At 42.8% G+C, this 18169-nt stretch overlaps 1 protein-coding gene across 2 annotated transcripts in view; it reads left to right on the top strand.

The window, feature by feature from the left end:
* LOC144770825 (C-type lectin domain family 2 member B-like) overlaps window positions 1-17478 on the top strand; it is a 337598-nt gene extending 320120 nt beyond the window's left edge. For both annotated transcript variants that reach the window (XM_078655599.1, XM_078655598.1), the window contains one exon: window positions 12042-17478. In XM_078655599.1, the coding sequence (XP_078511725.1) occupies window positions 12042-12156 (115 nt within the window). In that variant the 3' untranslated portion in view covers window positions 12157-17478. The remainder of the gene's footprint in view (window positions 1-12041) is intronic.
* Window positions 17479-18169: the final 691 nt, after the last annotated feature.

The raw sequence follows: 18169 nt of genomic DNA, 5'->3' as shown, positions 1-18169 counted from the left end.
GTATTTGTGGTGGTGGTGGGGGGTGATATTGGTGGTGGTGGTATTGGTGGTGGTGGGGGGTGATATTGGTGGGGGGGTGATATTGGTGGGGGTGGTATTGATGGTGGTGGTATTGATGGTGGTGGTATTGATGGTGGTGGTATTGGTGGTGGTAGTATTGGTGGTGGTGGTGGTGGTATTGGTGGTGGTGGTATTGGTGGTGGTGGTATTGGTGGTGGTGGTATTGGTGGCGGTAGTATTGTTGGTGGTGGTATTGGTGGTGGTGGTATTGGTATTGGTGGGGGGTGATGGTGGTGGAGGTATTGGTGGTGGTGGTATTGGTGGTGGTGGTGGTGGTGGTGGTAGTGGTATTGGTGGTAGTATTGGTGGTGGTGGTATTGGTGGTGGTGGTATTGATGGTGGTATTGGTGATGGTGGTATTGGTATTTGTGGTGGTGGTATTGGTGATGGTGGTATTGGTATTTGTGGTGGTGGTATTCGTGGTGGTGGTGGGGGGTGATATTGGTGGTGGTGGTGGTGGTGGTACTGGTGGTGGTGGTGGTATTGGCGGGGGTGATATTGGTGGTGGTGGTATTGGTGGTGGTGGGGGGTGAAATTGGTGGTGGTGGTGGTGGGGGTGATATTGGTGGTGGTGGTGGTGGTATTGGTGGTGGTGGTATTGGTGGTGGTGGAATTGGTGGTGGTGGAATTGGTGGTGGTGGTATTGGTGGAGGTGGTGGTATTGGTGGTGGTGGTATTGGTGGTGATGGTGGTAGTGGTATTGGTGGTGCTAGTATTGGTGGTGGTGGTATTGGTGGTGGTGGTATTGGTGGTGGTGGTTTTGGTTGTGGTGGTATTGGTGGTGGTGGTGGTGGGTGATATTGGTGGTGGTGGTATTGGTGGGGGTGATATTGGTGGTGGTGGTATTGATGGTGGTGTTATTGGAGGTGGTGGTATTGGTGGTGGTGGTATGGGTGGTGATGGTGGGGGGTGATATTGGTGGTGGTGGTATTGGTGGTGGTGGGGGTGATATTGGTGGTGGTGGTGGTATTGATGGTGGTGTTATTGGAGGTGGTGGTATTGGTGGTGGTGGTGGTATTGGTGGTGGTGGTGGTATTGGTGGTGGTGGTATTGGTGGTGGTGGTGGTATTGGTGGTGGTGGTGGTATTGGTGGTAGTGGTGGTATTGGTGGTGGTGGTATTGGGTCCCAAGAGCACATCACCTTTGTGCACGTCCACACTGCTTTAATGGGGGGGACCATGTTTGGTTACCTAATGTCAGCTGTAGATCCCCCGAATAGTGTAATGTATGTGCATGTTTGCATTGTGCGAGGGGGAGACCAGATAATCGTTCACCCTCTCTGATGGTTGTCATATGCTGTTTTTCTGAGTCCCCAGATAGATCATGCAATCTATATGGTTTCCCTTGTAATGCCGGTGTATTCAACTGTGTAGTCTTGGACTGTGTCATGTATGTAAATGTAAATGTAAATGTACAGGAATTTATATAGCGCAAATCACCAAGCGGTTTCTTAGCGCTTGCTTAGGGAACCCGTCCTGGTATTCCCCTGTGAGATAACCCCGGCAGGGTATCCGCAAGGTGAAAGCCAGGCATCCCGCCGCGAGGGGCCGTTGTGGAGATTAAGCAAGCTATTGCCCAGAGTCGCAGAGTGTGAACCCGTGAATCGAGTAGGCACCGGAGCGAGAATTGTCGTGTCCATGGACATTTTAGGACTCAAGACCCCGCTGAGCCGGAATTGAACCCTGGTCCCGGGCTGACGTCTGCTTCCAGGTCTGCCTCCTCTCACCAGTGAGCCACACTTCTCCAAGTGCAAGTAACTTGCATGATCGAGGCCACGTGTCCCTTGGACCTCTTTCAAGTGCTCGCCAACCTTTTTCTCCAGCACCCTTCCCCGCTACCTGCCATGGGCGGCAATCTGAGGGATAGCCCCGGGCGCCAAAAGCTCTAGCTACGCCACTGCTCACACATCTTACCTGATCTTTGGGGTGCCCACGTCTCCAAAGTCTACTGTTCCCGCAGTAGCACTGATTCTACTGCAGCTGAACTTAATATCCTTCCATTTTAAGTATTTTGCATTGTTTGTGGAAGCAGTTTTTTGTGGTTCATCTGTACCATATGTCATTTGGAAAAGATTACAGTAATAGGATCTCACACACTATATAGTATTTCTCATTGTTTCATTGACTGCTTAAAGATGAAGCTTTTAAACCTGCAATTGGTAGAAAGGGGTGTGAAAGCATTCAGAAGTTATTATAAATATTTAAATGCATAGACCCGGAGTTATATGAACTAACTAACTAACTAGGATTAATTTTTGGCTGTTAGGGTATTTTGTGATTGATAATCTTCCAGTGAATGACGTCACAAAATAGCTCTAAACCCAAGTTGACCTTCAACATGCCACATTCTAGATCGCCTTGGGATTGGAATGGCATTTGGGATTCCAGCCCCCTTTTCCTGAACTGGATCAAGCTCCAGTTTATATTTCTTCTCTGGACGGCCACTTCAGTACATGGTAAATGTCCTCCTAATAGACTCAAATTGACAACAGCAATCAATATTTTTATGTATGAGGTAAACCTTCATATAACAGACATTTTATAGATTGCATGGGGCCGAAGGCTGGTTTTTACAAGCGGGTGTACCAGAAGTTTGTGTTTACAAGCCTGTTGTGCATGAAGATTGGTCTTTAGAAGCCTGAAGGCTGGTCTTTAGAAGTCGATTGTACCTGAAGGCTGGTCGTTACAAGCCTATTTATTTATTTATAAAGTATTATATAGCGCGAACAAGATCCCGAAGGATATTAGAGCGCTTTACAATAGGTTGGAAGAGAGGACAAAAATGAAATGTACACAGCAATTGTGAAAAGACAATAAACAGTAAACAGTGGTAAAAGTATAGAGTATACTATTATGCAGAAGAGACGATCCGTGACTGTTCGTTGTGCCATGGAGCTAGAAACCAAGAACAACTGCCTTATGAGTGCCTCCACCCCTTATGGTAAGAATTTGCTCATTAGGAATCTTATGGCTTCCAGTTTGTAAACTAAATCAAATCAAACTTTTATCTTTTATGTCAACTAGACAAGTGTCAAACTGAGATGCACAATTCATTTACCCAAATTGCATCTAACATTCAAAATTGCAGGCTAGTGCCTAATTGATCAACGAATCATATTTCACCTCCAACAACTGCGCCCCCAAGGCTGGTCTCTACAAGCACGGTTGTGCCCAATGGCTGGTTTTTACAAGCCTGTTGTGCCCGAATGTTGGTCTTTACAAGTTTGAAAACTGATCTTCAAAACCTATTGTGCCCCAAGGCTGGTCTCTACAAGCACAGTTGTGCCTTTAACCCCTCCCATGCTCATGATGAGCTCAGCTCGTCATGAGCCACGGTGGCCGTGTGCTCACGCAGGGCTAATTCCCCCGGGGTGCTGAACGTTCTGAAGAAACGGGTGTTGCCGTGATGAGCTCAGCTCGTCATGAGCACATGGCCACCGTGGCTCATGACGAGCTGAGCTAGTCACGAGCACAGTAGCGCTGTGCGCGCCCCCTGCCCCCCAGCACAGCGGGAGAATTACCCCCGCGGCCAACGGGTTAAGGCATGTTTTTACAAGGCCGTTGTGCTCGAAGACTGTTTCCATGTTTAAAAAAAAACATAAAATTGAATCAAAAGATGACAAACTAGGTTTGCTGTTTCTTTAGGAGACTGGGTATACTCGGAAGACACATGTAGTTGTTTAAAGTTTAAAAATAAAAAGGTTGAACGGTCTAAAGTATTTATTGTTCAAGTGGACAAAGGTCCACGAGAAACTTCAGAAACGACCTTCCTTCACAGCTGTTTAAAATTACACCAGTTTCATTTCAGACATAAAGTGGAAATAAAAGAGGTTCCAAGTTCCATAAAGTGAAAATATAATTTGAGCAAAAGGCAACATTTCTCCCTTCATCAAAATAAAATGCAAAATGTGCAAACTGAAAAAAGATACTAGATATTAAAAAAAGAGTGGAGGGATACACCACATCAGTACATAAAACAATCATACGTTTAGTAGGTATTTTTCCTACCCTTTTAGATGCATGAGATTCAACATCATCTCAAACACATTTAGAAATATCCATAACAAGTGTCAGTATTTTCAGTAGAACAATCCACATCATACACACATTGAAGTGCACTTTCTTTAACAGAGGTTTTCAGAGAATCATTTTGCACATCATGTTGAAAAACTGATGCCCCATCACTCGAAATAATACGATCACTAGAAAAAATTGTAGAGTGCACCCTTTCCGATGGAAAGTCCATCCATGATTGCGCATCCTCAATCAATGGTTTTCTTTTTAAATGTCTCTGTCCATGCTTCAGTTTAACTAGTGACCCTTTGTTCCACCAGCCTCTTCCCTTGGACAAAACAAGAGTTCTTGCTCACACATGAAATTTGATAAGACTCTGTAAACCCAAGGGTACCTTTTACTTCATTGAAGTACCGCCTTCAAGTGTCTTGCACCTTGATGACATGTTCCTGTATAACTTTAACAGGTTTAGCATAATCTGGAGAGTTGTTGTACTAAATGGGCATCATATACAAATTGGGTGCCATTATAGGATACTAAAATATAAGGAACACATTGAGTCAGAAAAACGTCTTATATGAAATCAGTAACACAATCAGCATTGTTAAGTTTATTATGCATAGTTAATTAAAACCAGTGCAAAAACGTTTTACAAAATCTTAAAATGTCATAAAAGTAATTTGTTCGTTATAATCATTTTAAAATAAGCATACAATAAAGGATCCTGTGTAATTGTCCCAAAGCGTTTTTCTGAGACCGGGAAGCATGTTCCCTTGCATCCTGATGACCGCCTACTTGTTGCCTGTGTCGATGATCGCTGATTTTGGAAGTTTTAACAGTCTTTGCTCGATCATCGCGAGGAACTTGACATATCTGCAGTTCAGTTTAGTGTTTGCAGGATCCAAACAGGCGAGCACCGCTTGCCTTCTAGTGCTAGTCCCTATCTGCTTAAACTGGTCCTTTAGGAGCTGTTGGCGGGCTTGCCGAAGCTCTTCGCAGAGACAAGTCATATGAAGGATGTCGCCCTTCTCTAGGTTGCAGAGCGGACAGGCTTCATGGTCGTTACTCCTGAGCCATGGTGGAAGATGCTCTCTGCTAGGTAAAATCCCTAGTCTGTGTTTCAAAAACCTCAATTTTATGGCTTTTGGATAACCCTGACTAAAATATGGTTGTGGTGTCAGGGATTTGTACGAATTGAGTGTCATCCATGCATGATTTCTTTTTGCGAAGGCGGCCTTGTCCTTTAGTAAGGAAAGAGATTTGACATTTTTCCAGACTAGTTTTTTAAACGGGTTATGCCTGAGTTGCATGTCCCAGATCGCAGATAGTTTGGTGGACCCCAATGCTGCCTGCAGGTAAGTTCTTGCCTGAGATACGTCCCTGCTTTGTATTTCTTGCCATAACAGCGAATTTAGTGTGTCAGTAGCGGCAGAGCGGAGTTTGTGGCAGCAAATGATGTAGGCTCCCTGTCTGGCGAGGTCTTGTTTTTGCAAGCCAAACTCCAACCTTATTTGGGCGGGCGAGGTGTAGGGCGGGAGCGAGAACATTGTTCTGTAGGCTTTTACCTACTTAGTATCCAGGTTTTTAGAGTCTCTTCCTTGTAGTGCCTCGCTGCCGTAAGAGATCGAGGGGAGTAGTTTAGCCTGAATAACTTTCAAGTAAGGGGTCAAAGTTGGCCCCATCAGTTGGTTGGCTAAATTTTTTAACCTAACGGCGATCAAAGCCCCTCTCCTTCTTGTTTCCTGCTTCTGCTGTGTAAATGTTCCTTCTCTGTCAAAAGTGACTCCCAGGTATTTGTATTCGCATGCTGGCTCAATTTTTTGGCTGCCCAGGGTCCAGTGCTTCTGTTGTTTATTGTTGATGTTAATTGACATGGTGCGTGTTTTGCTCGAGTTTATTTTTAGGTTATTTTCCGTTGCGTAACTGTGCATTTGGTTCAGAAGCCGCTGAAGGCCGATGTAGGTGTAACTGAGTAATTTGACGTCGTCCGCGTACAAAAGATTACTCAGAGTTTTCCCTCCCATCCTCGGGGAGTGAGAGTTACATGTATTGAGTAGGCTTGGTAGATCCGTCATGAACAGATTAAACAATATTGGGGCAAGCACGCACCCTTGCTTGAGACCTTTGGTGGTGCAAACTTTAGATGACAAATGGGTGGCGCTTCCTAGCTTCACCTGCACCCAGGTATCAGAGTGGAGAAGCTTCAGCATGTTTAGAATCGGCTGCAAAATACCCCATTGTGCTAGTTTCCCCCAAAGTCTGCCTCTCTCGATGTTGTCAAATGCTGCACTGAAATCGATGTAGCATAGGTGCAGTGGCAGTTTTTTGCTGCATCAATAATTAGTGAGATAGCCAGGATGTTGGTTGCTGTTCCAGTATTTTTCCGGAAGCCGGTCTGATTCAGAGGTATGATCTGATTTGATTCCGCCCATAGCACAATCTCCTCTAAGATGGTTCCCGCGAAATAGTTTGCCTCATTGTCGAGGAGGGCTACTAGGTGATAGTTGTTAGGATCCGTTTTGTCACCTTTTTTGTGTATGGGGACAATCGTCGACCCCCTCCAAGATTCTGGGATTCTATTTAGGAGTCTAATTTCCATGAATAACGGTTGCATGATGGCCGCCCATTCTGTGTTTTTTTCCTTAAACAGGGCTGGCGGAATGCCGTTAGGTCCTGGAGCTCCTTCTTTCCTGCCCTTACAAATCTGCTTTGTTATTAAGGCTATCTGCTGAGAAGCTGATGTGTCCAAGTTGTTTCACAGTAACACCGGCATAAACGTTGTGGAGTCTGGCTCTATGTTGGTGATTCTTTTTGCTCCTGCATGTTCCGGAGGGTCATTAAAGTGGCTGGAGAGATACTTGATCCATGACTCTTCCACAATGTGAGATCCTAGGTCGTTGTGCTGTGGACGCAGGATCCTGTTCACTGATTGCCAAGAAGCGGGCACTATTGTTGCTTTTGGTGTCATATAGTAGTTTTGCCCAGGCCTCGTTGTCAGCGTCTTTTTTCATATTCCATTTTATACGATTGAGCTCAGCCCTTTTGATTTTTCAGCACAGCACGTAGGTAGATGTTTTTGGGGGCTGATCTTAGCTTCCGTAATATCAGGTTTACTGATCTTTATTGTATCCTTAATTGTGCTCTCGGTCCTCTCTTTAAGTTGATTTTACTGCTCTCTTTATAAAAGTTACTTTTTTGGGCGGTCTTAGTTGTCAGTTCTTTTAGCAGTAATCCTGTGTATTGCTCCCAGTGAGAGTTATGCCCAGATGCATTTGCTTTTTATGTGTTATATAGATGAAGGGCAGTTTCGGCCAGAGTAGTTGAGTTGGCTGGCGTACATTTAATCCTTTTTTGATTAATGGAGTAAATCGCCCCAAGCATTTTGTCTGGCCTAATTGCAGTTGGCGTCTTTGATATCATGTGACATTCCTGGTGACAATGGTCGCTTTCACCCTTTTCCCCCATTCTGAACCCCAGGATGTGTGGAAATAATGCCAGACTGGCAAAGGTATAGTCCAGGATGGAGCTGACTGTAAATGAATAAAAGGTTTCTACTGGAGGAGAGTCAGTCATAAATCTTCCATTTAGTGCCCGGAGGTTTTGATGTGCTAGGTCTTGGAGTAGACAGTTGTTTTGATGCTTTCTCCTGTTTAGAGGGGCACTTTGTGATGGTATAGTGTAGATTTTGTTTAGAGCCAAAGCCTCTTCTTCACCTGATGAACCAAGTAAGTTTTGGGTAAAATCCCCTGTCAGGAGGAAGAGTGGCTTTTCCATCTGGGTGGCATACTCCGCCAATTGATTGGAGATTTTAATGGAGTCTTTAACTCTGTGTTTGGGGTGGACATATGCGTTGACAAGGCATATCTCTTCTTCTTTATTCCCAAGCTGTAATTTTATCTTTACTGTTAAGGTTGTAGTTGTGGATGAGTCCATAAGGACTGCCGAAGGTATTGTTGTAGTGGATACGTATGTGGCCAAGCCTCCTGACTGGTGGCCAAATCTGTTAGTTCTGACCGCTGCTGTTGAGTAGCAAGTGAAGCCTGTGATATGTTGTGAGGTTGTAAGCCAAGTTTCTTGCAGCATTTTATGTCAAAGAGAGAGTTGTACTTTTGGAAGTCTAGGTCGTCCATTTTTGAGGTTAGGCCGTTTATGTTCCACGAACAAATGCCTATAGTTGGTGCCCTTCCCCTTTTACCATCTCTAATTTGTTGGTGGCGTCAAGCCTCTTCAGGACGCATGAAGATAGTTCGGGACAATGTTTCCCTTATTGGTGCTCGATTTTGGTATGGTGCCCCCCTTACACTAGCTTCTGCCCGTCCCCGGGGGCTGCGTATGTTCCTATTTGGCGAACTTCTTCGCAAGGGCTTAGTAGTGGGAAAAGTGCGGGTCTGATGGTGCTTTAGTACTGGCTTTGCCTGTTCATTGTGAACGATAGCTTGGAGCCAGCTGCCGCCGTCCGCCTTTCTGTTGATCGCTGCCAAGGGCTGTTCTCTCTTAGTTTGGGCGAGCTTCCCAGGGCACCCCTGAGAACACTAGAGGTATTTACCTGTTGTGTCTCTGATTCTGGTCTTATCCTCCTCAGGAGTGGCGAGGGGTAAGCTGGTCTATGTAAGGGGACCAGCTTAATGCCCCAGTTTTTTAATTGCTCTGCTTCCGCTAAGATGGTATCTGCAACATTACTAGAGGACCAAGTTGTCTTGGTCGCCTCCGGGCTGTTTTGGCGGCGGGTAAAAATTCTACAGAAATTAAATCCTTGGTACATATCCCCCCCCAGGTTGGGAATGCATTCCATTAGTCTAAGAATGTTACCACGATTTAGCAGGTCCTGCTGCCCTTGTGATGTGTATTCCGGGTAAAAAACCAAGAACTCCGTTGTTTGTTGTATACTTCCTTCCGCCTGCTGTTTTATTAATGTATGATGTGCTTGGACTAATGAGCCATGACGTGGTTCAGCTTCGTGTGATGGCAGGTGATTAGCTTCGCCTGGCATATTGGGGGTGTGTGTTATTGCTTTAGTTGAGGTAGAATGCTTTAGTATTGTTCGCGTTTCGTGTGGCCATTTTGCCTGTGAGTACTCAGTTTGGCTAGGAGCAAAATAAGTGATCGTGGTTGGGGTGTCTCTTATTGGAAATTCCTGATTTGAGCTGATCGTTAAGCCAATTGTTCTTTCCCTGACCCCCTCCTTGGAGTTTGACGTGGTTAGTTGCTTGCTTGCGGCTGTTATTGATGTTTCTTGGTTGGTCGTCTTATCAGGTATTTCCCTTTGGCGGGGGGGGCTCCTTGTTTGGAGGTGCTGGGTCTCCCGCTTGCCCTTCAGAGACACTCTTGCTTGTTCTTAGTGCTACTGGGCTTTGTAGACGGTTTAGTCTCCATTTGTTCAATTTGGTCTCTTGCCGATGGGACTTGGGAAAATTGCCCTTCTTGGTCCGGCAAGCTGCTGTTTAATTTTTGCTGCTGGATGTAGTCACTGCGCACGTGGTTTTCCCCGTCTGAAAAATGGGCATTGTTTGTGTTAACCGAAGATTTTTTTCTTTGGGCCAAAGAAGATGGGGAAATATTTTGTTGTAGCTATTTGAGGTTTTTGGTTGCGCCCTTTTCTTTTTTGTTGACGCCGTTGTTTGGCGTTAAGTTTTTGCGGGAACTCCAGTCCCGTCTGAGTTGTCTCCTCATTTGCAGGGACATGAAGGACGGTTAGCTTTGTTCCATATATTTTGCTCCTGGAGTCTCCCTCTTCGGTTTTATTGGGGCCCGTTTCTTTTATTGCATTTTTTCTGTGTAGATTCCTTAAATCACCTATTAAGCCGGTTAGCATTGAGGGCAATGTGGATAATTTGTCCACTGCCTGGCTGCAATTGCAGCTCAGGTAGGTGCTTGTTTGTGCTCTCATTATCAGGTTATTCAGGTTGCCAAGCTTATCATCGATGCCGGCTGTAAAAACTGCCAGTGTATTAGAAGGGTAAGTTGTAACTCCATTTTTTCTGATTGATATTGCAGGGTATCTACTGCTAGCTGGATTGTGTTTAGCAGTGAGTTCCAGGTTCCGGTGTTATGTTTCTTCCCCCCCTCTTTCTCCTTAGGGATGTTAATGGAGTTCTTGGTGTTGTTGGCTACCAGAGGTGGATCGAGGGAGTGGGGCACTTTGTGATCTGATGTATAGGTTGCTAGCATGTCTTCCCATTCTTATGTATTAAGGTAATTGGGGATTTCAACAAACTTATATGTGACCCAGCTAGAAAAAAAGTCTCAAGACAGCGAGATACCTCATTTTCAAAGGCAAATTTACATATGGACCTGCTAAATCTATTGCCACTTTTTGCCAAGCCTTAACTGGCAGTTCGTTTAAAATGTACATTTTCTTTTGACACTTTCCAATGTCTGTCAGACAATAAATAGTGCTTTAAGTTTTTTTTAGTAGCATTCATACCGTGATGCGCCTTTTGTGTGATATTGCATAATCGTTTTCGTAAGGTTGTTGGAGGAATAAAACATCCCAACAAGCATCGGTCAGTTGTCCCTCCTCTAGCGTTCTTCATGGCTAAAATACTCTAGACGGAAAAATGTAAGAGTGCACCAAAGCTCTAGCAGGCCTCTGGCATAAGGGTTCTTACAAATTACTGACAACTGCTTGCCAGAAAATAGCCATACATCCACATTACTGCATAGTATCTGAAGAATATTGAAATGCCTTCCCAAAGGATAGGCCGCCAGGTCTGCAGACCTCCTGTGAGCTCTGCTATTAGGAGAAAATTTACTCAAGACAGCCAAAGATCAGGGAGTGGAGCTATATCACACAAACAAGATGTCTGACCCACAAAGCACCCTTGTGAAAATAACCCCAAGTGTTTGCCAACCCAGAGATGTATGGTAAGACCACCTTTCTTACTACTAACTGTGCTTGACTGCTCAAAACTTCAATCTTCCTATGAATATGCGGTGCAGATGCCCAAGCCAATTAGAGGCATTCTGTTGTCCTTGGAGGGAAAGGAAGCTGTGCCCAAGTTGAACTTGCCACAGTGGAATAACGAGCAGACGAAGGATATCAAGGAGGTAATGTTCTCTGACCACAGTGCTCACGCTGCTACAGTGCATGCCAGTCCTACTGAGTTGGAAGATTGGCATACCACAGGTCACAAAACCTATCTTTTACCCTTACGTTCTACCCATATTCCCACATGTTGGAAACTTGTCTTCTGCATTTAATTGAATGTGAAAAAAATCTGTCTTGTGCTAAAATACTGCAGTTTTGAACTACATATTAGAATTTAAAATGCGCCAACTGAACACATTAGAACTGGGGCACAACATGTTAATTAAAAGATAAATGCAGCACTACTAAATGAAAAAAATGCTTAAAATTGTGTATATAAATTCCACTATCACAGTGGTGTCTGCAAGGCCTGTTGGCTTGAAGTTACTTGCTACTGACCTATCCAAGCACTAGCCTCTGTACAGTCTCACTAGCCCCCTACTGCAGTCAATGGCTAATGCCGCTGCTCAACTCCTGTCTCACTTAACTTGTGTTAGGAAAGCAGATGAATGACCTTCTGTTGAGTTGCAAATAGCACTGGTGGGACCAGTATTTTGAAATCCCTGAGTGCGGAAATACAGAGGATGATCTTGGCTGCCTCATTCTAGTGATGCTCAATATCCATGGCAGGTTTTCAAGGTAACCAATTACCATATATGGTGTTCCTTTTAAATCCCTCAGGTGTAACTTTGTTACATGGATATCCTGTCAATGTGGCATGGATCCATCCCTCCCTATGCAGGACCCTGACCAACTAATATTGTAATAGTTTCTCCTGCTAGCATGCCTATGCCAACCCACATATCATTTGACTGTAGTTTCCACAGCATTCCAGGTATCAGTGGTGTGAGGACTCAACCGGAAACCAGTCTTCAGCTTTTGAGTGTTTTTAAGTTAAGTGTTTTTTGCAGTGATTGATTCGTCCTGTTTTTGTTTTGTAGGTTTGAGATAAAAGGGAGATCGAACTGTGCATATCTAAACCACCAAGGGGTCAGCAGCGCCCGTTGTTCAGCTATCCGCCACTGGATCTGCAGCAAGAGAGATAAATACAAATAGAAGGAAAGAGGTCATCAAAAGGAAAAACTTGGATTGGGGCAGAGAAAAGACACACAGCACCCGTACTGATCTGACTGGAGCTAAGGAAGCCAAGGAACGTTGGAATCCAAATGCTGCACTTAACATCAAGTTACTCAGATACATTGGCTAAAGGCATGGTTTTGTACTTCTTTAGTGCAGCAGTATTATATGGCCCTTAGGGAAATTGTCGACATTGCTAAGTTAGTATGAGCTTTGCTGCTATAATGCTGCTTTTGCGCACACTACTACATGCCTTTGTTTTTGCAAGACTGTGCTTTTCACATGAGAAATGGCTGTTTTCACGATCTCTGCCTTTCGTGGAGTTTAGTCTGTACACGATGTGCAAGGTCGATAAACAATGCCCCTTGTTATTCTTTTCTGGTCAGTCCCTAGCAGCTAGACATACCATGCAACTCTCCTCTTCCTTCCCATTGAAGCAAGGAAAGAGATAAGGGTACCCCCTGTCTCCTTCACTGTTCCTATTGAGCCCTTCCTTCAGTATCTGAGAGCAAACCAGAATATACCTGGTATAGACTTTGGCAAATCTAATTTTAAGAATGCAGTCTATCCAGATGAAATTCTAGTGGTAACCAAAGAAGCTGACATTGCCATTCCAGCTCTCATGATATCTATTCAGGATTATAGAGGTATCGGGCTACACCCTTAATAAAGATAAAACAGAAGTAAAGCTACTTAACCTGTGCTGGTCCAGAGATGTTTTGGGGAGCTCAGGGCTGACATGGCAGGCAGGTCTGATCAAATATCTTGCCATTGAATTCTCCAGTGACCTGATTTCTATGCTAGAGGAAAGCAAATCTATCATCATTAAAAAAAATCACAGACCTCTTAGATGGGTGGTCACCGAAATTCTTAACGTGGGGGAGAATAGAAACTGTAAAAATGATAACACCTCTCATCAGTATGCTGCCCACGACACTCTCAGATAACTTCCTCAAGAAAATAGACAAATCCATCAGTAACTTCTGTGGCAAGGGAAAAGAGCTAGAATTAACATGGAGAAACTAAAGTTTGACAAGTAAAAAGGAGGTGTTGGGCTTCCAAATTTTAGGAATTACCAAACAGCCTACCTCTGCAAACAGGGGGCTGCTTGGTTCAGGGATAATTTTGAATACAGACCCCAGTGTCTAGACGCAGAACTTAATCTGCTCAATGATATCCCTCACAGGCTATAATGACTATGCAGGTCTCAGCGTTAGAACTCTCCAAATACATCATACTTAACACGAAGAAAGCTCTGTCACGTCTTGACACACTATCCAATACAAAAATTGGTGTCTCAAACACAGCAGCGATTTGGCATAATCCCTTAATAAGGATAGACAGGAAAACAATCTACTGGAAGGAATGGTTGCAGAAAGGCATTAATTTTATCAAAGACGACTACGAGATCACTCTACCAATTCCCTTCTATGTCCTCAAAAGTGACAGAGAGTTGACTGATTTAGACATTTACTAATTCCTTAAGCTTAAGGTACACATTTCTAAACTTAATACGAATCCTTTACCCCCTTCACTCCCTTCCAAATTGAATAAGTTCTTTAGAACCAACCACATTTTCTCAAAAATATACGAAGGTCTACTGCCTGAGCCTCCTAAGTCCCATAATTATAATTCTAATGAGGGGAAGTGGGAGTCTGAACAGAATAGCAAAGCAATTAAACCGTATTGCGAACTAATCCATATTGTGCCCCTTAAACACAAAACATCCCCTACACTCTCTCAAACAAAATACTTGATGATAAACAGGAGCTATTGGATACCTGCTAGACTATGCAAACTTAAACTTATCCTGTCTCCACAATGCTGGAATTGTAACTCCCAAACAGGTGATTTGCCACACATGCTCCTCTTCTGTCCACTATTACAGAACTTCTGGAATAAGGTCCTTAATCATATATCCCAGACGCTCAACAGTTCACTGATGAAAGCGTTTTTGTATATCTTATTTGGTTTCCAGGTCCCGGACCTAAAAGGGGATGATGACCGCTTTCTGCTTGACCTAATGCTGACCTTGGCATGTAAAGTAGTCCTGTGTAACTGGAAAAGCTTTAATAAAATTTCATAAAAAATTTGGCAGGAGTGTCTCACCTTCTTGAGGGGTGCGTATAATACCGCTCTACAAGTTTCCCCTCGGAAATCAAGACACAGGAAGATATGGAAGTCCCTAGATGAGGCAGCTACGGTTTTTAAAACCCCGCAAAATCAAATCGAAAGAGCTAGCAGGCAACCCTTGCAACATGCGAACTGTTCCAATGCCTCGCTCTCTTTCCTACTAATTTATTTATTATATTTAGGTGGTTTACTTTACATTACTTTCTGTAGATTCCATTGAAGAGTGAGGTTATATAATGGAGTCGATATAAGCTTGCGATATATGTTCACAATTGTAACTGAGGCACACCGCTAATAACAATCAGATGCAAGCAAGATGCATAGGATCTTTAATCAGAATCAATTAGAACCACAAGGATCTACCCACCTGATGTGAGGTATTAATCTGTTATCATTTCTGTTTTTGCAATCACCCACAAATACATTAGTGTCATTGTGTCCAGCTATACAATTCTGGGGAAACACAAGTTGTGCAGTCTTGTGAAGGCTATGAAAGAGGACAACAAAAGGCAGCATGCCAAGTAAAAGAAGGGGTTATGCAGAATCCACTTTAAGAAAGTCTCCATTCATTTTTATGAAATACTATTTCTTAATATATGTAAAGGACCACATTTATCATTTTAAAACTTAAAACTTTACTCCAGTTACTTTCTCAAGTAAACCTTAGTGTTTTATGTAATTTCTATTTGTCTCTGTTTATCCTTATATTTACACTGGTTCTCAATGTACTGAAGACCACATATCTGGAATGTGTTTAAATTCAATAGAGAATGTTGCTCTAAAGCTGAGATGAAGGAACTATGTGGATACATATGATGGTAAAATCCAATTTAGTTGTTTTGTAGCCTCATGTTTTCCAATAAATATCATACAAAAATACCTATGTATAGAGGCTCTCAATCAACACTCTTTCACCATTGCTCTGTCTCTCTCAAATAATGCTCCCTCCTACCACAGAACTAAATGTAGGTGAATAGACAAGCCCACTTCAGCCATTGGGCGCATTCACTTTGAGCAACTGCATTTCGTTCTTCCACATGTATACATGAACCTAAAAAATAGTTCCACAAGAGAATTACTTTTAAGACACTTGCACTTCTCTTTGACTGCCATGTTTAGTAGGATGTAATCAACTATTTTCGTAACACTGAACATTTTTTGTATGTTGTAGTGTTAACTCATCACTATCAACTAGCTTTGATATTATTTTGTTCATCCTATAGGAACACTAGCACAAGGCATTAGAGTAGCTCGTGTATATGCAGATTTCTATATTGAAGCTACACCCCCTCAGCTTTGTGATTTCAAGCTATTGTATATGACTTGAGAGGGGTCTTTAGAAACAACTCGAGGAACTGCAGCCCTTGCACTTCTTTCTGACACTGGTTTTGCAGTTACATGTATTCATTGTGTGCAACATTTCTAGGATGTTTCTGTCATCGTGGAATAGTTGTGTAGTTTTGCTTCTTCATTGGGATGCACATCCTGATTCTTAAAAAGATAAACAAGTTTGAAGGTGGAAGTCAGTCCATTGCAAATGTGATCTTGCAGAAGTCAATGTTTGTTGATTACATTTATTTGAGGAGAACCTGGATCTAGGTGCACAGTAGTGCAGTATGTATTTTCTTAAGATGTCAATATTGTGTGCTTTTGCATATCCCATTCTTTCAAAAGGTTTAAGTACACAAACAGGATGGGCTATGACGCCATCTGTCTTGCGAAGGACGTTTGTTGATAGTATCGTTGGACAACCTTTTTCATCTTCATTACACTCTTTTGTGAAGACCTCTTTTGTTAGTGATGGGCAGCTTTCAAGTGCCCTTGTATTCACCTTTGAGGACAAACGTTTCCAGTACAGTTCAATAAGTTTTCAATATTCATTGTACTCTCATGTGAGTAAATCTGTAGGCTCCATAGTGGCACTTCAGCCTTTCAGTTCTTGCCTGAGGCTGGAAATCCTGGACCTAGATGCAGAGCTGGGCTGTATGCATTTTCTCAAAATGTCAGCTTTGCTTTGTATGATACTTATATTGTTTTGCATTTGCAGAGGATGCATAACTCACTCTTCTGAAGTCTATGTATGAATAGTACAAGAAGGTCAGACATTTTCTTTTTGGTTTGGATACTGCTATTAATGTCTGTATTTATTATTAAAAGATTGCAAATAACTGAATGCAGTGGAAAGGTTGAAATGGATGAATGCTCGCCCAGAAAGAGTTGTAACACATGCTGTCATCCTCTGAATTATATGCTCCCCCCTGCGCCTTGTCTTTAATCTTTTATAAGAGGCTGTTTAATGCAGCCCCAGCACTCTCTCTCTCCCCGTACATTATAATTTAATGTGAGCATACCTGTCTTCCCTTTAGTACAACTTCAGTCCTCAATTGTCTGTGAGGACATATGTTGGTAGTATAGTGAAGTTAGGTAGAAATAATGAGAGGTACCCCTTAAATTAGAATCAAGGGAAGTAGGGTTAACCAACCAATATACAAAGGATATTCCCTATCAGGACCAGAGAAGCAGGCAGTTCTCCACGGTAAAAGAGTGAAATGATTGTTTCTACCGGGAGGACATGACGAAAGCGCCCCTGGTCCCACAAAAAGCTTTTAAGAGAAAACCCGTCATCAGACAAGGAAATAGAGTTTGAAGATACAGTACGCCTATCATTTCAGGACACCCAACAAACTATAGACTGTTCAAATTCAGGAGAGAAAACGAAAAATGAAGCAAATCACTACGCTGTTATAGACCCCCACATGATTATATCCAACGGATAGTTTTAAGGGTGATCTAACTGACCCCAGAAACTCGACAGACAGAACGTAGTGTCTTGACAAAGGTGGCCTAAAATCATATGTACCACCGAAACGCGTCGACGCATTTCAAAGTATAATTCTTCAACTCGGACACCTGTGTTGACACATTAATAGACTGTGCATAACATATGGGGGTCAGATTGAGTTTGAATATACACTCAGTATTGCACAATTGAATGTCTCACTGTTGTCTGTCTCTGTAATTTGTTTCAATTTTGCAGGTCAATCTTGAACCCTATGTATTTTGATCATTTGTCTTACTTTTTTAACTGGTTTTATTTGTGTAAGTGGTGCTATTGTCCACTTGGTATTTTAAATAAATTGTGTAATCTAATAAATTGTAATACAAACATTTTTGTATAATTGTTGTTGATTTTATGTATTGAACTACTTGCTTGGAGTTTCAAATTGTTTTATTGTATATTTTTCAAGGGAATATCCTTTGTATATTGGGTAGTATAGTGAATACATCCTGATTTAGGTATAATGCATTCTCTCACCCTAGTTTCTCTGATGCCTTCTGCTCAGCCAGTGTGTGTGTGATGTCTTAGAATGTTTATGTATGCCTGGAGGGATCAGTTGAAGAGAGTGCGCTGAGCAGCAGGATGCTGCTTCTGCTGGGGCATTGATATGACACCGGTAACTAAGACTTTGTTCTTCAAATTAACTTAAGCATACATCCTACACTATCTGCATACTGAGGATTCATCTTTTATTGAAACAGTAGTGCAACTGCAGCTTTCCATCTCCATTGCATTATTCTCTAAATACATCTTTATCATGCAATTTCAGCTTTCAAGCATCTGTTGGCTGTATAGTAAAACTGTAGCTTTCCTGGTACTAGCTTGGTTGCCAGAAGCAACCTCATGATGCATTGGGTAAAGGGAGGACTGGCAGTTTACATATTTGGGTTATTGGCAGGATCTGGGCCTCTAGTCTGCCAATGGCAAAAACAAATATAAAAAATCCTGCTACAGTTCAAACATAATAATTGCTTTGAGTATACTATTAATGAATGAGATGACAAATTAACCATGTAATGT

This window comes from Lissotriton helveticus, chromosome 7 (assembly GCF_964261635.1).
Source record: "Lissotriton helveticus chromosome 7, aLisHel1.1, whole genome shotgun sequence".
NCBI classification, from domain to species: Eukaryota; Metazoa; Chordata; class Amphibia; order Caudata; family Salamandridae; genus Lissotriton; species Lissotriton helveticus.
The sequence above is the reverse complement of the archived record's forward strand: the minus strand, read 5'-3'. Positions and strand labels throughout refer to the sequence as shown.